The sequence below is a fragment of the Mustela lutreola genome, chromosome 3, assembly GCF_030435805.1.
Source record: "Mustela lutreola isolate mMusLut2 chromosome 3, mMusLut2.pri, whole genome shotgun sequence".
Taxonomy (NCBI): domain Eukaryota; kingdom Metazoa; phylum Chordata; class Mammalia; order Carnivora; family Mustelidae; genus Mustela; species Mustela lutreola.
The window spans coordinates 197,466,743-197,492,399 of NC_081292.1; the positions used below are offsets into that span (position 1 = coordinate 197,466,743).

Below are 25,657 nucleotides of genomic sequence, written 5' to 3' on the forward strand. Positions count from 1 at the left end.
GTGTGAGGGTGAGGACATGCTGAGTCAGCTCTGACCAGGTAGAGCCGGGTAATGGCAAACGGTATTGCAGAGAGAAGGAATGGGGGCCGAGCTATCCTATGCCTTGCCTGCCGGGCTGGACTTTTCCACAAGGGAGAAATAAACCTTCTATCTTATTTGAAGTCATTTTATCTTGGCCTTGGTTAGAATCATCTGAAAGAACAGATGAAATCAAATCGCTGCTAAATTTAAGAGAAATAAATTCTAGAAACAAGAACCAAGGCAGTGATTCTCAAAGTGTGGTCCCTGTGCCACCGCCATTAGCATCACTAGCGAACTTACTAAAATTGTAAATTCCATGACCTCAACCCAGATCGAATCGGAAACTCTGGGGACAGGGCCCCCAAATCTATTTTAACCAGCCTCTCAGGGGGTTCTGATACACCCTGAAGTTTGAGAACTGCTGGCCTAGGAAATAAACAAGAATTGAATTTTTATTCTTTCTTTGGGCCATGGGGTTGGGGAAAAGAGGTTAGAAAGGAAACTTTTGTATTTAACATGAGCAATTTTCTGAACCCTCTTTGGTTTGTCCGGTGAAAAGCGGCATGCAGTTACCTCACCATTGAATCTGAGATCCAAGGTATTCTCCGGGGAGATGGCACTGACTCACTGCTCATAATTTAAGCATGAAGATCACTACTTAATTTAGTGTAGAAGAAAAATCCTAGCCATTAGATGTAAGACCTAGGAGGGGAAGAATGCTCTTTAAATAGTTAAAAAAAAGAATTCCTTGGCGTGCTGTCTTGTTTTCCTTCAAAGATTTGAAATCCTTTTTAAACATTAGCATTTATCATTCAGGACAGGCAAATGCCTTCTTTAATTTTCTGCAGTGATATTTCACTGCATTAAAGACTGTCTGGATAACCTTTACGGAACTCAGCCAGAGCCCATCGCTCTGCCGTGAGCCAGAAGTCTGTTTGGACTGCCTTGTTGTGCACTGCCTAAAACCTCCCCTGCACTTGGCCGAGATCTTGGAGTCTCGTCAGTGTTCACATTCTACATATGTGACTTAGGATAAGAAAGGTCTGAAGACTGGAACATGTTTCCTTGGCTATTGTCACTCGGCTTTGAAAATGGAGGGGGTAGGAGGCTTGTTTTAGCAAAAACTTTGCTTAAAAGCTTGACCAAACCTAGAAATTGGGCAACCATAATATTCTGTTGTCTTATATGCAGAAGCAATGAAGTGAAATCTTTTTACATTTTTAAAAATTCTTTTTTAAAGAAAGAGAGAGAGCACACAAGGAGGGATGATGGGCAGAGGGAGAAGGAAGAGAGAATTTCAAGCAGGCTCCACACCCAGCTCGGAGCCCTACGTAGGGCTCAATCCCATGACCCTGAGATCGCGACCCAACATAGCCAACCAACAGAGCGACCCAGGTGCCCTAGCAATGAAATCTTCCAAAATGAGTATAAAAATTATTTTTGTCTAGAATGTCAACTGAAAGAAATAATAAAATACGTAAACAGGAAAATATCAAGTGTAGGGTAAAATCCCAAATCCGTGACTTTGCGCATTTATCTCTAGTGCGTTTTCACAGTCTTCCTCACCTCATGGGTTCTAGAGGAGATAGGAAGAGTCGTGGTTTCATTTCACAGGTTGATAAACCATGGCCATGAGAGGGTAGACGCTTAATCATGATCATATCCAAGTCAAGATTAATATTCGTGAAAGGGCTACTGTGTGTGAATTAGTTCATTGACTCCTCAGGCAGTCTCATGCAGTACGTGGGGAGTACTGTCTTCAGCCCCAGTTAAGGACACTGAGGCACAGAGGGGTTACAGCAGAGGCCATGTTCTCCACTCAGCTGCTCAGAGCTGCTGCTAGCCTGTGTAGAGCACTTTATGTGAACCAAGCAAGGCACCCCAGTAGACCGGCCAAGTAGGAAGAGGAGCCCCCAGAGCATGGAGACCCAGTCCTGAGCTGCCTGGCTTTGGGAGCAGAGCGGATGCCCCTGTTTGCTCCCTCTGCTGGATGCCTTTGTACAGTCAACAACCACCACTTCTTTCCAGCCAGCACTGTGTCTACCCCGTGGGAACACAAGAGTCTCTCACATACCCATCTCCACTCCCACGAGATGCAGCGAGGACAGCGAACAGTCCTGTTCCCTGGGGCTATCCAAACATAGCATCATGCAGATACACGGGTGCCCCCACGAAGAGCTTGGAGTTGAGCTCAGGTCTAGGAACATGAACTATGCCAAAAAGCCCAGTTCTAGGTCCAATATTTCCTAGAATCATCAGTATTAAATGTACTATCATTTTTGGAGGAGCCACACTTCAACAGCTCTGGCCACCCAAGGTGGTAGGTAGCAAGGTCTGGGTCTCTAAAGATACTGGTTGCCACCTCTGCTGGAAGATTAACCCTCTGGGCAGGGAATCTCGGCTCCTGTACCCGCATATCTGAGCCCGTGGGCAAGCAAGGGGATCAGAGATGGGGAGGGGCTCATGCAGCCTGTTCCTGATGCCCCAGAGTCTCCATTCTCTGTCATCAGTCTGCTGCCCCTGGCAGGACAGAAATCTTTCAGTAAGCCCGAGGATATAAAAGCACGCAATCATCAGTAGGTCTGTGCTGCACTAAGAACCGTCAGCGTCTGAACTCGGCATTTTGGCATGTTTTCTGACTTCCGGCCCTGAGAGGAAGTGGAGGGGTCATTCTGCATGAACATCTTTGAACCAGGGCAAGCCTCATCAGACAATTATTGTGATAAGATTTAAAACCTAACCCAGCTGTCTCTACCTTGGTCGTCCTGATGATTCTCTCCGAGGGGTTCTCCTGGTTCTTCATGATCGTCTAGCTCGTCTCCATTTTCCTATGAGGTTAATACAGAATAAAAAATATGTAAGGCAAAATAAAGGCAAACACTCCTGTGGTCCATGTCCTTTGGTAAAAGGAAACCAAATTTTCCTAGTGTTTCTTCTTTGTCAGCCTATTTTAACTTCAGTGTCCAAGAAGTCTAGCAGCCCCGGGAAGGAAGCTAAAGAGGCAGGTGGGCTTAGCCACAGTGTTGAGCACCGGTGGGGTCTCAGCTGTACTTCTCTTGTGGGGGGCTTTCCCGTCCATGTGGACGGGACTCCATGTCTGGCCTTAACTGGGGGCAAGGAGAAGAATGCCACATGCCAAGTCCAACTCGGGAAGGAAGCAAGGTACTTCCACGGACTTGACGGGGTGATGAGGGCCGACTCTGAAAGAATGGGAAGGGTGGGTCTTGACGGTAGATTAAGGGCTTTGGTCTTGAGAACAAATGGAAGGTACTGAGGGTTTAAGGAGGGGAAGCAAAAGGGTCAGATTGGCCTTTTGTAGAGTTTCCAGGATTACCACGGATTGGGGGCTTTATCACATCTAATCCCTTCTTCCTTCTTTTTCCCAGTGTTTCACCATTCAAACATCAGCTTGTACGGTGTTTCACCATACAAACTGGTGCCATCCACCACCTAGAAATCTCCGTGACAGTGGTCCTAACTGGCTGTGCAGTTAGAATTCTTTGTTATAGGGACGCCTGGGTGGCTCAGTTGGTTAAGTGGCTGCCTTCGGCTCAGGTCATGATCCCAGGGTCCTGGGATCGAGTCCCACATCGGGCTCCTTGCTCAGCAGGGAGCCTGCTTCTCCCTCTGCCTCTGACTGCCACTCTGTCTGCCTGTGCTCACTCTCTCTGACAAAAAAATAAATAAATAAATAAAAAATAAATAAATTATTTGTTATCAAATGCCCAAGCTGCTTTGGGAAGAAACAATTATCTGCTAATTTGTTTTACATTCCTTCTCTACTCTATAGCTTTGTACCCTGTGTGTTTCTCACTTGTTCGCTTCGTGTTGGTAGCGGATGAGACAGTCTGACATAAAGGAGCTGGAGCTGGGGCAGCTGGCTGGCTCAGTTAGAAGAGCATGTGACTTAGGATCTCAGGGTTGTGAGTTCGAGCCACACATTGGGCATAGAGATTATATAATTAAATAAATAAATACATAAATAAATAAGATAGGTTAAAAAAATAGAGCTAGAGCAGGTAAATAATTTTCTTTTTTGGCTTTTTAAACTTTTATTGATTTATTTTTTAAGTTTATTATTATTAATTTTTTAGTCATCTCTATCCCAATGTGGGCCTTGTACTAATCTCTGTATCATTCCAATTTCAGTACATGTGCTTCTGAAGCAAGCACAGTGATTTTCTTTCTTTCGGATTTCTCATTTTGGAGACAAAGCAGATTGGCTTTGGTGCAGTGAAAACCATTCATCCCTAAATAAATGGAAAGGTTTTTTTTTTTTTTTTTTTTTTTTAAATTACAGCAGGAAAACCTACCTCAGTCACTGTAAACTGCTAAGTTATAAGAGTAGAAAACAGATAAACTGAAAGAAAAATTCCTCTTTATAAATCCTTTTAATCTACAGGAAATTGGATTAAAAGGGAGAAACAAGCTTGCTCCTTTGGGAGAATTTCAAAGACAAGAAAGACAAACCTTCAGTCTTAACGACCTGTAGCTATGAGCCTTCAGGGCAAGAAATATTTTCATTTTACGGATGGGGAGATGGGGGCAGAGGGAGGGACTTTTAAAGAACCTTCTGGCAGGTCTCTGTTAGAAAAAGAAGTAGTCTGAATTTGAAATTCTGTCTGTTGCTCAGAAAACTATAAAAAAAAAACAAACACCTATCATGTTTTAGATAAATAAACACACATGATAGATGACTTATACCTAAAGTCATTTATTTTAGCAGTTTTGAAACAACCTATAAGTGCTACCAATTGATGACTAGTCAAATAAATTATGGTAATTCACACTATGTAATATTATACAACTGCAAAAGCATCTCTTTATGAATTAACATAGGAAGAACTCTAAGATCTATCAAGAAAAAAGATGTAAGACTCTGAACAATGTGTATGATATTAAAGTGTGTATAAAACATGTGTCTGTGTATTCTTCTATGTGTACTGGCTTATGCGTGAGTACTACAGGTCAGGAAGGACACACAGGAAGCTGGCCACAAGGGGAGGGGAGCTGAATAGCTAAAAGACATACCCTTTCATACTCAAATTTTCAAAAACCATCTGAGTATATTTCAAATTCAAAATCCGAATTAAAAAACTAAAACTACTGGGCACCTGGGTGGCTCAGTGGTTAAGCGTCTGCCTTTCGCTCAGGTCATGATCCCGGGGTCCTGGGATCAAGCCCCACATCAGGGTCCCTGCTCAGCAGAGAACCTGCTTCTCCCTCTCCCACTCCCCCTGCTTGTGTTCCCTCTCTAGCTGTCTCTCTCTGTCAAATAAATAAATAAAATCTTAAAACAAAACCAAAAATATTACTAACATGACATTGTAGGCCAACTATATCAATTTTAAAAAACCTAAACTGGGGCACCTGGGTGGCTCAGTGGGTTAAGCATCTGTCTTCAGCTCAGGTCATGATCTCAGGGTCCTGGGTTCGAGCCCTGCTTCCTGCTCTCTGTTCAGGTGCAGTTTGCTTCTTTCTCTCACTCTCCTTGTGTTCTCACTCCCTCTCAAATAAATAAAATCTTAAAAAAAAAAAAAAAGTCTAAAGCAAATAAAACACAATTTGTCATTTTTAGTATGAATTACCAATGCAATGACTAAACTGAGTGATCAAAGCTCCTAACACCCCGGTGAGTGAGTGAAACAAACCGAAGGACTGAAAATTCCATCATCCCACTCGGTTATTCTGGCCAAGTCGTTTGCTCTCCATCGCTTCATTCAGCGCATGAGCACTGCTGGGTGCTGTGTGCCGGGACATGCGCTAGGCCCTGGGGGCACAGAGCCCCTGGCTTGTGGAGAAACGACATAGAACTCAGGACTGTGATGCTGTGGTACTTGTGAGAGATCACGACAGGTTTCCACAGGACCCCCCAGAACGCAAAGCTGTTAATCCGAGGAAGGCTTGTTTGCCAGGGGACAGGGCGCGGAGTCTCGCAGGGACGGGGAGCTAGGGGAGTTCCCGGTGGAGGAAGCAGCCGGTGCTGGTCAGGGGGTAGTGTGGTGTGGCGGCCGAGCGTGGACAGCTGAATGAGGTAGGGGCCAGACCTTGCAGGCTGCAGGATGGAGTTAAAAAAAAAAAAAAAAGAATGGATTTGTTCTATTTTTCTATTTATAAAAGAAATACATCTTTGATGCCAGGATTTAACCAGAAGGCCCATGGGGACGTGGTTAAGAAACTTCAAGCAAACCCGTGAGAGGGCTGAGCTGTGTTTAGAACGAGCCCCGGCGGCAGGGTGGTATCCCTGGGCTGGGGTGGGTGGGGACAGGAACAAATGCTTCGTAAACACAAAGCGCAGCACCGAACCCAGACCAGAGACGCAGCTGCCCCAGTGGCTGGGGTGCGGGTCCTGTGGTCAGACCGCCCCGAGGCCCTACTCCTGCACTTCCTGCCTTACAGAGCATGCCGCTGACTTAAACCCCAAGCCTCAGTTTCCTCAGCGGACAGGGGCCGGGCCAGGTGGCCGGCAGTTCTTCTCTCTTGTTGGAGAATCTTCCACTCGTCTTGCCCACTACCCTTGCACGCAGTGCCCCCTCCAGCACGGGACTTCTAGGCTCAGTGCAGGCTTTCCTGAGGGGCCCCGGGAGGATGGAGGACAGTGGGATGCGGGAGTCAGAGTGGGGAGCCGGTGCGCCAGCAGCCAGCCACACGACCTCCCCTCGGCCCCTCACTCTCCCCATCTGGGAAATGGGAGTAGTAATAAATACTGTACGGGCTTCTTCCCTACAGTATTTAGGAAAATACATTTGGAAATTCTGTGTAACATACCACAGTACATGCATCTAAATGACTAATTTCAACAGCTTCTTAATAACGGAAGAAAATCTATCCAAGGGTGCCTGCGGGGGCTCATTCTGTTAAGTGTCTGCCTTCAGCTTGGGTTGTGATCCCAAGGTCCTGGGATCGAGTCCCTCATCGGGCTCTTGCTAAGCAGGGAGTTGCTTCTCCCTCTTCTGCCTCTGCTCATGCTTGCTCTCTCTGTTGCTCTCAAAATAAATTAAATAAATAAAGGAAATCTTGGCGGGGTGTGGGGGGGAGAGGGATGCCTTGATGGCTCAGTCCTTGAATGTGAGTCTTCAGCTCAGGTCACGCTCCCAGGGTGCTGGGATCAAGTCCTGCATTGGGCTCTGTGGTCAGCCGGGAGCCTGCTTCTCCCCCTGCCTGCTCTGCCTGCCCCTCTCCTTGCTTATGTTCTCTGACACATAACTAAATAAAATTAAAAAAAAAATTTTTTTTAAATTGATGGACAGAGATCACAAGTAGGCAGAGAGGCAAGGCAGAGAGAGAGGGGAAGCAGGCTCCCTGGTGAGCAGAGAGCCTGATGTGGGGCTCCATCCCAGGACTCTGAGACCATGACCTGAGCTGAAGGCAGAGGCTTAACCCACTGTGCCACCCAGGCACCCCAGCAAATAAAATCTTAAAAAAGAAAAAAAAAAAAAGAAAGAAAAAGAAAAAGAAAGAAATTCAGTATCTTATTTAAGAGTTTCAACCTCAAGCTAGTACTTTTCTTGTGTATTATAAATATCCCACACATTTTCTTTAATAAAGAAAACCGATTTTTGAAAATCATAAGGTATCTTGTGTTATTAAGATTTAAGTATATTATTAATTCTCTGCTCCTCTCCTAGGTTCTAAAGTTGAAACAAAGATGTACCATTGAGTTCTTCGCAGGAAAACAGTAGACTGACCTTGTCAAGACCAGGTATTGCTGGTTTTGTGGCTTTAGCTCCTGGCGCCCTCTGCTGGCCTCATGTCACCAATCACTCACTCATTTTACCAGCCCAGGTTCCTCGTCTACACAGCGGAGATCCACACACTCGAGGCGGGGGGTGGGGGTGGGGGGTGGGGGGTGGTGGTATTAAATAAAGTTCTATCATGGACCTGGCCCTAAGTAGGAATCGACGAAAGTTCGGGTTTTTCCTCCTTTATGAATCTTCTGTAGGTGTGGACATTCTTTCAAGATTATTATCTCATGTAATTCTTGCCTCGCTGTTGACGGGGTAACTATGGACGTCCCAGTATTACTATTTCCATTTTACTAAAGAGCACGCACAGTCCCAGAAGTATTACAAGGTCACTCATTTGGGGTTTGCAGTGAGGCTTTAAGGAAGATGGTTGAAAACATGGGCTCTGGAGCTGGGCTTTGTGTCTGTCATTTACTAACTGTAGGACATTTGGGGAGTTACTTAACCTCTCAATGCCTTAGATTTGGCATCTGTCAGATGGGATAGTGTTACCTATTTCTTGGGTTCGTTTTGTGAATTAAATGCATTAGAACAGAGTCTGGCATAGAGTAAGTGCTCGCTAATGTTAGCAATTATGATTGTTTGCATCTCTTTCCATTCCCCTTTTTTGCCTCAATATTTTTATCTCTTACTCTCAAACCCTTAAATGTTCAGTGCTTCCTACACACACCAGGAAGAAGAAAAATGAATGAAATGCCCTGTGGATAGGCAGGAAATGTACAAATGACATGTGTAGAATGAGCTGGTTTCTGTTAAGCTCCAGATGCTGAGGACAGGACTTTCTCTGTTTGAATTCACCATCCTTTTCTACACAAGATCTGAGATCTGTCCTTTCCTGTAATATTTAAGGATTTCCTAAGAATCCAGGAGCTACCATGTCACGAAGGGGAAGGTTTACCGAAGGAGAGCTTTTAACACTGAACATTCCCAAGAAAAGGCGTGATTTTTTGGGGAAGGACAGCCTGGGAGGCAGAAAGCCTCTTGTGTGCTCTGCGGGTCCCCTGCAGAAGCAGGCCGAGTTACAGTTTCTGTGAGCCTTGGAAAGGGTGGACTGGAAAGTGGGCCTCCAGGATGACAATGCCTTCCCTCTGTAACACGGCGCCGACACTGCTGAACAGAAAGCATAGCTCAAAAGCATTGTGGACACTACACACACACAAAAAATTACTGTAAAATTCTACACTCTCAATTCTGCAGTTTCTGGATGCTCCATAAATATATCTCATTTCCATAGTAATTATCACCTTTGGACATACTATATATGTTGCCCAGGACAGGACAAGGATCCTGGTTTCTTTTGTTTGCTGATGTATTCCAAATGCCCAGAAAGGGCCAGACACATTCAATGAGTGAGTAGTGATGATGTTGATGATATCCCAGGAAGTACTAACCATGATTCTACAGGCCCTAAGGGGAGAACTAAGCGGATGCTAAGAACAAAAAGGATTGTTTCATAAGTATTTTAGAGTGAATGGTATTCCTCCAATTTTAATATATTGAAGTCCACCACAAGTACCTCAGAACGTGACTGTCCTCGGAGGTACGGTCTTTAAAAACTTAAAAGTGAGCTCATCATTGGCGTGGGGTCTAATCCAACGTGACTGGTGTCTCATAAGAGGAGGTGATTAGGACACAAACATGTGCAGAGGGAAGACCATGTGAAGACAAGGGAGAAGATGGCTATCTACAAGCCAAGGAGAAAGGCCTCAGGAGAAACCAACCCTTCCAACACCTAGATCTCAGACTTTTGGCTTCCAGAATTGTGAGGAAATAAATTTCCATTAAGCCACCCAGTCTGTGGAACTTTGTTTGGTGGCCCTGGCAAACTAATATAATATGTAATGAATTAAACTCATTGTTTTGAATACTTGCAGCAAAAAAAAAAAAAAAAAAAAAATTTGTGTCCTGTCCAGAATAATTCTCTCTTATTAGGGTTATAAGGATCCTCTTTTTCCTTTTTGAGGCATTGCTCCCCTCTCTATTCTTGGTGCCTGTGACTTTGGGCTGGGCCAATTAGTGTATTTCAATTTCCTGACCAGACTGATTCATCTGGGCATGGGGATGTGACCCAAGTCGGGCCAATGAGATTCAGTACCAGAATGATCTAGAAAAGAGAAGTCAGCGACCATCTTGTTACATGGGGAGAGACCCTAACCAAAAGGAAATGGAGGAACGCTGAGCCCAGCCATGGAGTGAGACAGAATGGGGAAAGACACATGCCTCTTCACAGAAGCCCCACACCGCTGGGCTGGGACTGGAGTGGCCGAGAGAAGATGTAACCTGAGAACTCTGGATTCACTGAGGTGAGGGGGTGACCCTCATGACCCAAACCTCTGACCTTTACAGCATTAGCTAGTGCCACCATCACGAACCTGCAGGGATCTGATTTCTTTTCCCCTGTTTCTCTTTCCTGGTCACTTCTTTTTTAAAATATATCTTATTTAAAAAAATTTTTTTTGATAGATCTTATTTATTTATGTGCCAGGGAAAGAGAGAGAGAGAGAGAGAGGGAGAGGAAGCACATGTAGGGGGAGCAGCAGACAAAGGGAACAAGAAGCCCAGTGTGAGACTCAATCCCAGGACCCTGGGATCAAGGCCTGAGCCAAAGGCAGATGCTTCACCAACTGAGCCACCCAGGTCCCTCTCCTAGTCACTGCTTATCTAGGGCCTGGCATGTTGCTCTAATAGGGTTGTACAAAGGAGTGGAGATCCTTTCATGCCAAGTCTTGCCTGCTTGGTTCCTGATTAGTTTTCTTTTACTCCCTGATCACTTATTTCCAGTTTGTTCAGCTTTTAGGGGACAAAGAATGGGTGAGAAGAGGACCCCAAGCCAGAGGGCTGTTGGATTAGAAGGGGGCCCATTTATGGGGCCATCAGTGAGCGCCTTGCAGTGCCAGGCACCGTGTCACATGCCGGGGACAGGAGAGACTATTGCAGTGGTGGGCAAATGACATCCCACCACAGGAACGCTCAGGACCCTTAACTAGATCTGAAGCTGTGCTTAGGAGAATAATGAACCCTTAGACAACAGAAAAGAAGTTCAGACATTCAAAGAAGATACACAGTTGACTTGCAAATAGTTACCAAGAATCAGTCTTCTCCTCCAGTCAGAAAACCAGCTCCACTCAGTTACGGTGATACAAGAGTAACAATTATTTTAGCTACCGTCAAGAAAAAAAATGAATTGTATTTGCTTGTTTTATGAGGTAGTTCAAGGTTGTCCTTTCTCCTCTCTTTTCTCTGTCCCCCACCACCCAAACCAGACACCCAACTGATTTGTCCCCGATGGCTGGCTGTGATTACTGTCCTAATTTGTTCCTCCTTCATCCGCTACAAACTGCCTATTTTCTGTCCCTTCTGATAAAGCAGGAACTCTGAGGGACTTCTGAAGCTGTTTTTGTACCATGCAGAAATGTATTAACTGCAATGCCTGTGTACATGTCTCTAAAACCCCTCGTCTTCTCAGTGTGAGATCACCTTCAGGAACGGCGTCATGTCGATGTGCAGCTTGCGCGTGTAAAATTCTTTTCTGTTTGAACATATCAGCCCTTTATTTATACAACTTTGAGGCTCTCCTGTCTTCTGAGCTGCTGCCTCCAAGGACTGCTGGGCTCCCTGTGAAGAGAAGCAGAAAGCCCAACTTTCATAGGAATGATATACAGTGCGACAAGAGCTAGTCTAAATCCCCAAATATTTATAGAAAGTAATTTTTCATCGTTGGAACACTAGTCATAACACCTATTTTTGCCATCGAAGCCACAGGGGACCCAGATGTATAGAGGATAATCCAAGACTGGTTATTAATTCGTAGCTGGGGTCAGTATAATGGGAAAGGGGCAAAAAGGACCTTCCTGTGTTCGGGGTTTGTAGTGGTTTTATTCAGTCCTCACAACACCCCTGTTTTCTTGTTATTCCCATTTCCCAGATGAGGCACTCGAGGCTCTGGGAGTTACAGCTGGTAAACAGCAGAGCAGAAGTCACCGTCTGCCCCAGGCTCCTTTCTTAATGAGATCTTTTTAATGCTTGCGTGGTTTCCACAAAAGGTTATCAAATCCACCTTGCAGATAAGATTTTAGCAAGATTCCAGTCTATTTGCAAGCTTGAAATGTAGCTGATACATTAGGGAGAGTGATTTGAATGTGTCTATCAAGAGGGAAGGAAGAATGGGAGGCCCCTGGGGCCTCTTTAATTTCCTGGGCTGTGCTCCCTCCTGTTAGCACCACAGGCAAATGATGTCATGATTCAGAGCACAGCAAAGTTGGATCTGAAACTGCTTTCCAGCCCCTGCTCCATAGTGCAAGCTGGGGGATCTTCCAAGACGCAAAGCGGACCACACCAGTCTTCTTCTCTGCTTACAACATAAAAAGGCCTTTGCCCTCAGCATGAAAGCCAACTCACTTGGAAGACCCTTTTTGCTTGGTAAGAGATGGCCCTGGACCATCTCTTCTGCCTTATTCTGTCATTCAACTAATATCTGTCGAGTGCCTTTTCTATGCCCCGCAGAGCAGAGACGACAGTGCAAGAAGCAGAGAAGTCTCCACCCTTGTGAAAACGGCGCAGAACGGCGCAGACATCCCACTGGGAGGGAGGAGAGAAGCAGCCAGGAGAACACAGGTTATGTCTGCCGGGGATTTGTGATACGGAGAAAAATAAAGCAGAGAGGGGAGTAAGGAGGAGCTGGGGATGGCAGTCGAGGCTGCAGTTTTAAGCAGGGCACTCAGAGAAGGTTCTAGAAGAAGGTGATGCTTGAGGGGCACCCGGGTGGCTCAGTCAGTTAAGCATCTGCCATTGGCTCGGGTCGTGATTCTGGGGTCCTGGCATCGAGTCCCGCATCCAGCTCTCTGCTCAGTGGAGAGCCTGCTTCTCCCTTTCCCTCTGCCTACCCCTCTGCCGACTTATGTTCTCTCTCTCGCAAATAAATAAAATCTTAAAAAAAAAAAAAAAAAAAAGTGACGTTTGAGCAGAGCTCTGAAGAAGGCCAGGGCAGGTTCTGTGGGGCTCTCTGCAGGAACGGTTCACCTCACTGTGAGAACAGCAAGTGCAAAGAGCTGCCGCCAACCCTGACCTTCAGTTCCTGGAGCAATGGCCTTCCCTTTCACGGGAACACATGCCTCCCTCCTAACTCCTCCTCCTTCTTCAGGTCTAGCTCATCTGGGTCTTTCACCCACAGCACGGAGCACGTCCCCTTTGGTCCCCAAGGATGGCCCTGCAGGACGGCTGACTCGCCTCCCCGCCCACTGTAAGCTCCATGAGGGCAGGACCCGGGACTGTGCTGTTCTGAGGCACTGAGTGTGGAAACAGTACATACTTGACAGATATGTGCTGAACAAAAAAGAGTAACAATCACATTGGGGCAAGCTTTGTGTTGCGGGATTCAGTTACCATGGGGGAGGCCAGTGAAGACGGCTCGACCAGAAGTATGGGCTGACCTCCAGAGCCTGTCTTCCGCATAGCACCGGCTCCTCGGTTCCAAAGAGGAAAGTTATCTCTTATTTTTCAGGGCTGATTTGCTGGGGTCACTAGTATGCCATGAGATCACCGTGGGTGTGGATTTGATCATTTCCATATTTTTTAGATCTCGGATGTCTCTCTGGGCCATTATAAACTCCCCCTCCTATAACATTTATTTAAAAATATTAATGATGAATTAGCAGTTGGGTCCCCACAAAGAGCCATCATTTTGATGAACACCTCCGCCCGTTTCCTTTGTTTTGAAATGTGGCTAGAGATAAAGACTTTTCTGGACAAACACATATTCAATTTTTTGTCATCTCAGTCATATATCTGATTAGCTCCTTGGAGGGAGAGAGCCCCTCCCTGTTTCTAGAACAAATGAAAACATTTGGTCCAAGCTAGAATCAGACAAAAATTTCGAAGCTTCCTAGCTTTCAAAATCACACATGAAATCACTGGGTGCGATAATAGAAATCAGACGATACCGATTTGAGAGAAAGTTCTCCATTACCTTCAGGAGAAGATTTTGTGTTAGCCCAGGGGACGAAAGCATAGTCACAGCCAGTTCCAATGGCTAGAATTAACTCCTGATGTGAGACTCAGACTGAAGAGTAGGGAGTTGAGAGGCTTTGGGAAAATCTCTCCCTATCAACTGACCTGTAAATCTTTTTTTGTTGTTTTTTGTTTTTCTTAAGTAGGCTCCATACCCAGCGTGGAGCCCAACATGGGGCTTGAACTCACGACCCTGAGATCAAGACCTGGGCTGCGATCAAGAGTCTGACACTTAACCAACGGAACTACCCAGGTGCCCCCCAGCCTATAAATCTTTCGATAAAACAATTCTTTTGATTGTATGGTTCATCTCCTTAACTTGAGGGGCCATGAATTTTAGCTTGATGGAATGTCTTCACCAAGGTTCTACAGTCACTGGAATGCAAAGAAGTGTTTTTGCTTATTACGTTCGAATGTTCTAACAAATAAATGGCAGTGAAAGGGGGCTTAGGAGATGAGAGGAAAGAAAAGATGAAACATATAAAGAGGATTCTGGGAGGTGGTGAGAAGAGAAAAAATTCAGGAAGTTGAAATCTGGCAAGAATGCCATGTGTTGGGATGGGTTTGCATTTACGCAATTAAGCTGTTATTTATACAGTGACATTGTATGTGTCAGACAAACAAACACGTACAGAAGCAGGGTGATTTTAGATCGTGATACATCTATGAAGACAATGAAATGGGATAGGATAGGGAGGGGTGGGACTTGCCTTTGGGTGATGAGGGAAGACTCTGGAGATGATGGGGGCAGAGAGCGGGGTGACAAGAAGGACTCGCCCTGGGAAGGCTCTATCCTCAGCCATCAGGGTGGCCTGTCTCCGACTGTTCAGAGGTAAAACTGTGCAGGGGTCATCTGAAAAGGAAAGCGGAATTCCTGATTCCTAGGCCTGTTCTGACCAGCCCTCTGGGCTCCGTCCCTGATCCCGCGAGGCACGCTTCTGTTTTCTACGGGAAGAGCACCTCCTGGGCTCTTTTGAGAGCAAAGAGAACAGAATAAATAGTAAACAGGAGTCACGTATCTGAAGTTGCAGAAGGATAAGGATAAGAAGCAGAAGGATAGACAGAAGGGAAGGAAAATGGGGGGATCAGCAGAAAGCAGAGAAGCCTGACGCTTTTTTGTATCTTCTTTTTGCGTGTGTGTAGGCTTCAATGGGAATGAATACAAAACCCATGGGAGGGTGAAATACTTAGCAGAAAATCAAAACCCACCCATACTGTATTGTAACTAATATTTTCATGTTGTGCTAAAAACACCTGGAAGCCTTTCTCTTCAGCAAATGAAACAATAAAGATTAATGAGTTAATTTGGTAAAGCTGATTTGAATTGCACAGAAGGTGTTGCGTAAGTACTTGGCATTTAGAAAGTTATCTGACATTTAAAAGGAGACGGCTGTTAATGAATTCAAGAGCTAATCTTACACTCTGACAGAGAGAGCCATGGAAAATCCAGGATTATTATCTTGCTGTAAACATAATGTGATTGAGCTCAGAGCCAGAACAAAAGGGAGCTATGGGCTATGATACCAATACCCATACGTACATATACCTAATGCAGTAAAACTTACAGAGGATGTCCATTAAAAAAATACCAATTCCTTTCTTACTCCTATAATATCTGAGCCTCAAACTTAGAGAAAAGCCCTGCTCTCCGGTTAAGTTTTCCTTCTCCTTTTAACTCGTGTATTGAGAAGGGTCAGCACCCTATGGGTTGGCTCTACAGCCATTGGAAGGTCTTACCTGGAGAAGGAAAGCAGATTCTAAAGTCAGTCAGCCCGAGCTCCACCCATGGGTCCCACAGAGCCACCAAAGATACAATCTGTCCCGCAGGCATCTCTCAGACCTCCTCTTTACTTCTCCCACTCCTTTCTAATTGGGGTTCCCCATCTCCATAGCTGCAGCTTAATGGCTCCAAGAAGAGCTATTGTCCCTCATTAAGGAGGCTGCAACATTCTCGCTAACTGCCTCCCACGCAGCTCACAACTTCATTCTGCCTGAGAGAAAGCTGCCAAGAGTCTCTGGGAACCTGTGTGCAGGCTGAGCCGGAGGAAGAAAACAGAAGGAAGGAGGGCCTTTGTAGCCAAGATCTGAAATGCGCTGGGGCACACACCCCATCATTATCTTAATGCATGGAGAGCAGGGTCGGGAGGCCTTTGCTGAAACCCTCATGTGGTCTATCAAGTTGTCACATCAAACCTCTGTGCACACAGGGCATTTGTCCCCTCCTGTGAGCAAACAAAAGGAAAAGAGCCAGGCTCTCCTTTGGACCACCAGGCCCCCCTCCTAGGCCGAGAGTCTGTCCCTGCACTTTCCTGGGGGTTGGGGGAACTCGGAATCCCAGTGGGGATGGACAGATCTGAGAGATTTAGTTACTGGGGGTGGGGAGGGGTGAGGAGGGCTAGGATTCTCAGCTGCCCCCTCACCATGCTCCCTGCTGGGTGGGTGGGGACCAAATCCTGGAAAGGGCCACTCCAGCCAGGGAGCAATGGGCTGAAGGGTCTGGCCAGTTCCCCAGCACTTGGCCTTCTCAGGCCCTGTTATTTCTTGCCGGTGGAACTAACAGTAGGCGGTAGGAATGGGGACACGGGGGGGGGGGGGGGGGAGCTGGGAGGGGAATGGAGCCCCGCGGGGCTCCCTATGACTGGGCTGCTTGGGGAGGGATGTGAGCGGGCCACAGGCTTTGTGTACACCATCAACTCAGGGTAATGCCCGTGCAAGGTCAGCAACCCAGCCAGCTGTTGGTCCCCATCTTAGACCTTGTCTCTGTCTAGGTTTCCTTGGCCTGGAGGGGCAGAAGACTTCTAGTCTTTAGGAGGCCAGAGAGAACTCCAGGATCCCAATTCCATAACTTGGTCTGCCTGCCCAGGCTCTTTCTGAAGAGTGTGGTTCCACTCATCACCACTGTGCCCAGTGGTCCATGTGCCTGTCACCTGGGTTCGGCCTGTTCATCTTGGCCACCTGACATCCTGGCTCACATTTTGTGTTCTAAAGGCAGTTTGGTCCTGGTGAGATAGGCTGAGTGGACGGTTTTGGGAGCGGCTCTGCAAGGAGGCCGGGCAAACAGACAGTTTGGTTGGAAGCCGGAAGAGCCTTCTTATTTCCTGCCCTGGCACAGATTTTGGTTTCCCTCCACTTTTTTATGCCACAACTCTACCAAAGGAGATTTCACGTTTCTCCTGAGTGTTTAGCAAATTTAGCCCCACTAGCTAGCTAACTTAGATTAGGAAGAGAAACACTGCAATCTCCAGTCTTAGCTTTTATGAGAGACTCATTTAGGGACTCTCGCCATGTCATCAAGCTTTTGGTGCCTCAGTTTCCCTACCTACCCAATGGGGCCAACCAGCTGCACTATTCCCCTCAGGGAGCTTTTGAATAATGAAACCCAGGACACCTTCATTCCACAGACTTCTACTATCTGGGAGTAAATCTTATTCATGAGTTCTAATTGATAATTGTCTTCAGTTTAATTAAGTGCTTTGTTGACACAACAGAATCGTTGTTTATCTGGCTTAGCAGGAGCTGGAGGAGAAAAATTTTAAGCCAAAATAGTGATCTCTTTTGCCCCAGGGGAGGTAGAAACTAGCTTTTTCTGTGAGGGGGTGTCTGGCTGTCTTCAGGCTGGAACTGTGCCTGTGTTTAGAGATGACGCATCCTATTTCAGACCAGGAGATGAGAGGTGCTGGGGTGCAGGGTAGGAAATCTGAACGAGTCCCTACCTTCTTCTTACCCAACACTTTAACCCCAAATTCTGTAACTTCCTTGTTACTGCTGAGTCTGGTGTGACTTTTCCAATCTGACAGCCCACCAAGAGACCGGGAATCTCAACTTGCCAACTGATTGCACTGTAAGAGGTCATTTAAAATCGGTCAATGTAGGGGTGCCTGGGTGGCTCAGTGGGTTAAGCTGCTGCCTTCGGCTCAGGTCATGATCTCAGGGTCCTGGGATCGAGTCCCGCATTGGGCTCTCTGCTCAGCAGGGAGCCTGCTTCCCTCTCTCTCTCTCTCTCTCTCTGCCTGCCTCTCTGCCTACTTGTGATCTCTCTCTGTCAAATAAATAAATAAAATCTTAAAAAAAAAATCGGTCAATGTTCACTAGAAAAAGAAACGATACCCATGTTGCTTTGATGCCCACACTGGCCCATAAAAGTTTATCTAACCCACAATTTAGCTGGACTAAAAAGTTGAACTAGCCCCGGTAGTGCTGGGGCAGCCAAGAAAGCTGGAGGGAGAGAAACAAAGATCTTCTTCCCCTTTCTTTCCCGCTTTGGGCCCTCCTGTCCTCTGACCTCTCCGTTTCCTTGGGCAGCCCGGTGCTGGGTGGGAGGGAGAGGGACGAGGGGAGGGGGGCACTGTATCAGGCAGGGGCGGGATACATTGCTCCTGACTCTGAAATCCTCTGCCACCGCCCCCAACCCCCACCATCCCAGGCCTTTAACCTTTCAACTGTGCTTCCTTAGGTGCACGACAGAAAACAATTAAAAAAAAGAAAAATTCACAACGAGATATGAGAAACCCAAAGGAATCTCTAGTAGGTAGAAATGGAAGCGGCGAAAATCCAGACAACATGGGGAGTATTTGGTTGGGGCGACAGTGGGGCTTGCGGGGAGGGCAGAGTGGGGGAGGGGGACAGTAGTAAGTAGACTGGCTCACAGTCCTTGAAATTATTCCTACTTTTCAAGCTTCTCCTTTTCCACATCTGACCTTTGCGATTGTATACAAGCGCCACATTGTGTTTTATCATGGCTTCCAAGCAGAGAGCAAGGGAACAGAATACTCTTGTAACTGATTGGGATGGCGTAGCGACAAACACTGTGCTAGTCCCTTTCCATATGTTGTTTCGTCTAATTCTTGTCATGACCCCCATGAGGGACATATTATTGTCTTTCACAGATGAAGAAATCGGGCCTCAGAGAGGGTGAATAACCTGCCTGAAACCACACAGCCTGTTGGGAGGAAGCTGCTCTGTGGGATTCGCAAACCAGCAGACCTCTTTGCAAGGACAGGTCACGGGCTGAATGGGACTCTGTTGTGACATCTGTTTCCACATCTGTAAAATGGAGATAATACTGTGCCTACTTCACAGGGATACCATAAGGATTGAGGGAAAAAAATCAATGCTGCACATAGTAAACCTCAACAACATCGGCTGATATTATTATCTAAAAAGACCCTCTCAAGATGATGGGGAGATAATTGTTGATACTTATTATAAAATGGAGGTTTATTATATTATTCTCTCTACTTTTGCAAGTGTTTGAAATTTTCCATAATAAAAGGGAAAAAAAGGAAAGAAATCAACTAGGCACCGATCATGTGCCTGGTTGGAACCAGCAGCCAATAGATCAGTAAACACAGACTTCCTAGAATCAATGATAGTTAGAGTGAAAATTCCAAAAATGAAAGCCTTGGTTTTATGATTAAAAACAATCTTAGTAAATCATCCTTAAATTGTCAGTGGAGTTTTGAGCTGATAAAATAGTCCTGTGGGTGAGGTTGAACCAGAAGTTGAAGTCTGCTTAGATCTTCAAAAAACCTTTGTATCCAGCTCCACGAGCAAAATTGTTTACAAAGCCAGGAGAGAGAGTGGGAAGGAGGTTAGAGAGGGAGAGCGGAGAGGGGACCAGCATGGAACCGGGGGAAATGCCATGACATGCCTTTGGAAACGAGAAGCAAAAGGTGAGGGAGTAAAGCCTATTTCTCTGGCTGGGGAGATGCAGACAGTTAATTCTCTTGGGAATCAATCATAAGCCCAATCTTACTTATCAGCCTCAAAAAGATCTTCAGGAAGGATGCCTAGTGACATTTCTGATCGGCACATGACCCAGAGAGTGAAATACCAAATCGTGCCCACCAATGGCAGGAAGTACCTGGAGATTGTGTGAGCTGTAACAGAAATGTCAGCTGAACTTCATATCGTTATCACTGGAAATAAAGCAAGTGCAATTTCCAAATCCTATTCGGAGGATTATAGCTTTTCTACCCAGAACATGGTCCTTAATGTCAACTAGAGATTAATTTGTCAATTTTTTTTTCAGTAGCTACCATGTGCCAGGAACTGTGCTAAATACAAGGGATACAAAGGTGAATTGGGCAAAATGGGAGGCAGGTGGCGGTGTTTGGGGGTGGGGTGGGGGTGGGGGTGGGGGGGGTCTGTCTTTAAAGATCAGTAGCTTGTTCTTTCAGATAACTGCCAAAAATCTCAACAGAAGGCAGGCTATGCTTCAGAAGGACACTGAAACAAAAGGTTACCTTTGTACAAAAACTTAGTGTGTCTACAGGTGGGTTTTGGTGTGTATGCTGTTGTTTTTTTGTTCTGCAAGAGGAAGGGGATATGAACACCATCTGTGAAACCACCAAGGAAACAGATGGGGTAAACATAGGTTTATTCAACTTAAATCCTAGTGTGCTAGAATTACAGGCTACTCTTTGAAAACCCAAAGAGGTAAATTTAGGACACCTAAGATCAAACACAAATTCATACGCTTAAAAACTCACGAAACCTCAACTTAAGAGATAATATAGGTTGAAATAGAAGTGGCTTTGTGAGATGGGTAAAAGGGACATAATTCCAGTTTAACAGGATTTTTAGGACACTACCAAAGTTCTAATCCCCACAAAGCAGCAAAACAAAACCCAAGATAGAGCATGTGAGAAAGGATGTTTGCTTTCCTTAACAAAGGGAGAAAATAGACAACGTGAAGAGTGTGAGATAGTTTCTTTCTTGTTTTAAACAAAGAGATGCAGTGATTCTTGGGAAATCTAATTAAGGTTGGAGCATGTACTTTGATACTCTTTACTGACAAGCTCTCTGCCCTGACAGCTCCATAAACCAGTGGCCTAAAGACCCTTCTTGCTTCCAGCTTACATGGATGGATCTGAGTACACAAGAGTTTCATCGTTTGAGAATCAAACTTTTCCAAAAACGAGGCAAATTTGCTGTCCCTTGGGGCCTAGGGTCAGAGGGATAAAATGCTGACAAGGGGTTGAGATCTTTCAAAGGAGAATTCCGGTGCCTCTATCCCAACTATTTAATAAAAACTTAATAATTTTAACTAACAGTAGTTTAAAAACAATGGCACTACAGTCTTGTTCAGCTTGCTGTATGCTTGTTTACTCTGACTCCTAGATCACTTTAAGCCAGACTTGAATAAAACCAGTTTTCCGCTTGATTCATTTTCCTTCTTACAGGGGGAATTTTGGGGAAAAAAAAAAAAAAAAGAAAAAAAGAAAAGCGGTGAAAAACAAGAAGACAAACCAAAACCAAAACCTCACCTCAACACAGCCTTAATTTCAAATGAACATAATTGCACTTTTTTGCATGGTTTTTTTTTTTTTTTTTGGCCAGTCTTTTCCTAGTAGATACATTTATTATTTTTCTCATAGCTGCAGTTAGTTCTAGGTAATACCACTTCGATTTCCACTTTTAAAATGTGATCTGTAGTTCTCAACTTGGGGGGGGGCACTGATATTTCTCCTCAGGGGACATTTGGCAAGGTCTGGAGACACTTTTTATGGTTACAATTGTGGGGCTCCGTTACTGGCATCTACTGGGTAAAATTCTGGGGATACTGTTCAACATCCTACAACACATGGGAAAGCTCCCAACGACAGAGAGTATCTGGTGCAAAATGTTGATGGTGTGGAGGCTGAGAAACTGAGCATTAAGTCACAGTTTCTAGTATGAACAAGCATCATTTTTTAATGAATGAATTAAACCACTCACCGAGAGGGAGATGTCATAATTAAGGTAATCATTTCTCTGATGTTGGACTAGTAGGGTGTTTCCAATTTTTCCTTATTATAGATAATGCTGCAGTGGACATCTTCACTCACTTTTTTTTTTTTTTTTAAGCTGAATTATTTCCTTAAGATAAATTCCTAGGTGTCAGAAATACTGAACAAACGAGTGGGAATATTTCTTTCATGCTTCACAAATTTATATTGCCAGTTTGCTTTACAACTGGATTAAACCAAATCACAACCCACCAGGAGTGTATTAAGTTTACCAGTGCCACCAAAACATAGGCAGTCCAGGGGGTTACCATTAAAAAAAAAAAAAAGTGGAAGGAGACCTACACCTCAAATATAAAATATTTTATATCATTTTGGAGATAATGATACCTCCAGTTTGTCCTAAGCTGCATTCAAACTACCACTCAGGATAAATACTTTTCCATCCTTGTTTTCTATGGCTATTATTTTTTATATAAATTGTTTATGTCTTTTACTTACTTCTCTAACTGGTTCTCACTGTTTTTCTTTTAAAATTGCATGTCATCATTGTCGAGCATAGATAGTCATGCTGTCACAGTTAACACCATTAAAAAAAAAACTTTATTATTATTATTATTTTTTAAAGTTTTGCCTTTCCGTCCCTAGAGCATAGATACGTTAACATTTCCTGCTGGAATTTTCATTTACAATTTTAATACTCTTTTTAGGGGCCGGTCACCTCACCCAACCTGCAGCCTCGCCAGCGAGAGGCCCTGGGGAAGACGAGAAGCTTCTCTAGCGATTGATGTCAGCCACCGAGGTAAGAGCAGGACTCTGTGGCCGACGGTGTGCGGGGAACTAATTTCTTTGAATCGAATGAAAGGCCTGAAGAGGAGCCACAGGGCAGAAAGGAAATTACAGGTGGAGGAGGATCCCGGGTTCCGGGAGGAGCCTGGAGGACCTGCATTAAATAAAGGGCATCCTACCTTGAGCACTTGAGAGCTGGCAATGCTCCGTATGCGGCTATTAATATGCAAAAAATGCCTTCATAAATACTTGATTCTGTTCACAGTGGGGAGGCAGTGCGTTTGAAGGAGGAAGTGGGAGCTTGGAGTTGAAACGCGTCTGCTTGTCTCCTTTTTCTCTTTTCACGGCTCTTTTCATCTGCACGTTTTTGCCCTGGTAGTTCCTCCGCCCTCGCTCGGCGACTCGACCCCCTCCTCCAACTCCCGGCAAGTTGTCGAGGTCGTGGCGACTCCCATTGCTCTCGGCGGGTTTGCCTCGAGGCCCCGATCCTCGGCCGGGAGTGGAGCGGGCGCCTCGGGAGCCAGTCGCCGGGCTGGGCCACCGCGCGTGCGGGAGGCGGGAGCCCCGGTCCTTCCCGCTCTCTTCCGCCGCGCGCGCCGCCGGCGCCGCCACGCGCCGCCGCGGTTTCCCAGGCAGCCGCTAGGGGGCACCCCGGGGGGCAGCCTCCCGCTGCCGGCGCCGGGATCCGCGAACCCGGTCCCGGCCGGCTTTCCCTGCCGCTCCCCCCTCGCCCCCCCCCCCGACCCCGCAGAACTCGTTCCCCGGATCTGGCTCTGGGACTTGTGAAAGCAAGTGACGCCCGAATCGTCCACCTCTGGTGGGTTTTTGTTTTTGTTTCTCCCCCGCTTTCCTCGCAGCTAGCGCAATGCTCAAAAAAAAGTTGCAAGTGTTTTACGGGCCCGAACTCCTAATATGGTCAGACCTCAGGGAGGGGAGGGAGGGGGGGGTGAGTGAGGAATTAATGGAAAGGAAAGAAAAGTAGAAACCGCTGGTGCTGATAGAGATCGATTTTGTGTGAGATCCTAGCCTGCTGCAGAGCGGGGGAGGCAGCCCTGCGAGGAATCCCCTGGATTCGCCAGCGGCCAGTCAAGGTACGTGACTGCCGTCGGCTGGGCAGAAATTTGTGTCTAAATCCTTTCCAGATGCTTTATAGTAAACATGAAATTAGTCATTTACATGGAGTAGGTTGAGGAAGTAGTTAAAATTGAAGTCAGTGATTAATCTCATAAAGGGCTGTTGGCCTCAAGAAGTCTGGGGTGGGGGAGGCCCGGGAGCCCCTCCCCTTCCTCCGCCCCATCCCCCTGTTTCTCTGGGTTTAGGGGTGGTGGGGCTCCCTCGACTTTCCCTCAAATGGCTTTCCTGTGGGGGGGGGCGACTTCTCAAGGGGGTACGACTGCTGGGACGTGAACAAACCCACAGGTTCTGTGGGGGAGCAAGGGCCCGCCTTTCACAAAGAAGACTCGAGAAGTTCTCCGAGTAAGCTGGTTGGCCGCCGCCTCACGGGGGAAACCCAGGATTAGAGTTTAAGACCCTCGGTCTGGTGTTCCTCTTTCTGACTGCGAGGTTAATAATTCAGTCGAGGGCTTCATTCTGACGTGGCCGAGACACCCTTTTATGGCAGGTGATGTTAGGCCTCCTGAAATGCCGCCTCCAAACTGGGTGAGTTTGGAGCGTGTCTAGGGTACGTGAGGCATCCGCTAGGCCTTTGGAATTGTGGAATTAGCAAAATATAGCATAGTTATATTTTCCTTACTCACAGACTCTCTTAAAAAAGAAAACCTTCTAGATCCCTTATAAAGGCTGTCTTCAAAGCAGGCATGTGAAAAAAAAGAAAAAAAGAAAAGAAAACAAAATGCAGAGGTTGGTTCAGTGGTTCCTCAGCAGCAGGAAGGGTCAGCTCAGCTGTGTTTTACCTCAGCGGAGGCCTGACCCAGGCCTGGGGTTCTCACAGGGAGAGTTCAGATCCTTCCTCAGAACCCAGCTAGGCACACACATGAAAACAAAACTATTTTTATTATTATTGTTTTTTCATGAATGTGAGGGAAGAGGAGAAAGCCAGGCTCTGGCAGGAAGGGGGGGGGGGGCAAGTGAGAAATGGAGATCATGCCTCCCTGTCCCTGCCTAGGCTGTCGCACAGCAGGGAGAGACCTGATAAGGCCTTGGAGCTGTGCTGCTTCTCCCTCGGTTCTCCGAGACCCTGGGCCCAGTTCTAGGAATTCCCCTGAGTTGTCTCTCTAGAGTGAGTCTGAAGACAGTTGCAACCTCACAAATGGAGGAACAGACCTCTAAATATGTGTGAAGGTACATCCTTGAAACACTAACAGATACTTCTGACCCATCCAAATGAAGCATTTTTCTCCTTTCTTCACAGTATCCTTACTTTTTTCTTTTTTGTTTTTTTAAGATTTTATTTATTTATTTGACAGAGATACAAGTAGGCAGAGAGGCAGGCAGAGAGAGAGGAGGAAGCAGGCTCCCTGCTGAGCAGAGGGCGCGATGTGGGGCTCCATCCTAGGACCATGGGATCATGACCTGAACCGAAAGCAGAGGCTTTACCCCCCTGAGCTACCCAGGCGCCCCTTACTTTTTTTTTTTGGTTGCTACTTTCCCCCTCCCCATTAGGAATGAGAAATGGATGGGAAAAAAGATGGGCCCTTGGTACAAAGTCTTAGGGCCTACTGCCTTGATGGATGATACATTTCTGTGTTTCCTTGTTGCCTTTTTGACTTTGCAGAAGTCAGGGAAAGGCTGTTTCAACTCATTCAGGCACATAAGAGCCACACAAAATAGTCCAGGTTGTGTTAAGATGTTCCAAGGAACCTATGTGATTTTATAATCCACTTGTCTCATTTTACTGATGAGGCAAATGAGGCCCAGAGAAGGGAACAGTCTCACCCAGGGTCACACAGCAAGCTGGTCCAAGAACCCCAAATTCCTGCCTCCCAGTCTCAGGCTCATTCAGAGTCAGTACTGTACCTGGTTCTCTGGTTTTCGGGTCAAAGGTGAGGCTTCATGAAGATTCGTGAGAAGATAGGTTCTGGATTCAGTGTTTGCTATGGTGAAAATCAGAGAAAACGATCAAAGTTGTCAGATCTAGGTCTAGTTAATTTTTATATATACTATATACATACAAACCTAGTTCATGTATATAAGATTATAAACACACACACACACACACACACCCCTATGACCTCCGTATTTACTCACCAAACAACACCTGTACCCTCTAGAAGCATTGTCTACACAGCATGTTAAATACCGTGTTGAAAACTCATACTCGGATTTCTATTTTTCTTGTTTTGGTTGCTCTTTTAGAGAACTAAAGTAAATTCCTTGTGCTACTAAAATTCAGATAAAGCTGAAATTAAA

The 25,657-nt window shown here is 45.9% G+C and overlaps 1 protein-coding gene across 5 annotated transcripts in view; it reads right to left on the reverse strand.

The window, feature by feature from the left end:
- Positions 1-25,657, reverse strand: part of KIAA2012 (KIAA2012 ortholog) — a 100,335-nt gene that overhangs the window by 22,595 nt on the left and 52,083 nt on the right. For all 5 annotated transcript variants that reach the window (XM_059168386.1, XM_059168387.1, XM_059168385.1 and 2 more), the window contains 3 exons: positions 25,265-25,341; positions 11,244-11,381; positions 2,777-2,849 (listed from right to left, as the gene is read on the reverse strand). In XM_059168386.1, the coding sequence (XP_059024369.1) occupies positions 2,777-2,849; positions 11,244-11,381; positions 25,265-25,341 (288 nt within the window). The remainder of the gene's footprint in view (positions 1-2,776; positions 2,850-11,243; positions 11,382-25,264; positions 25,342-25,657) is intronic.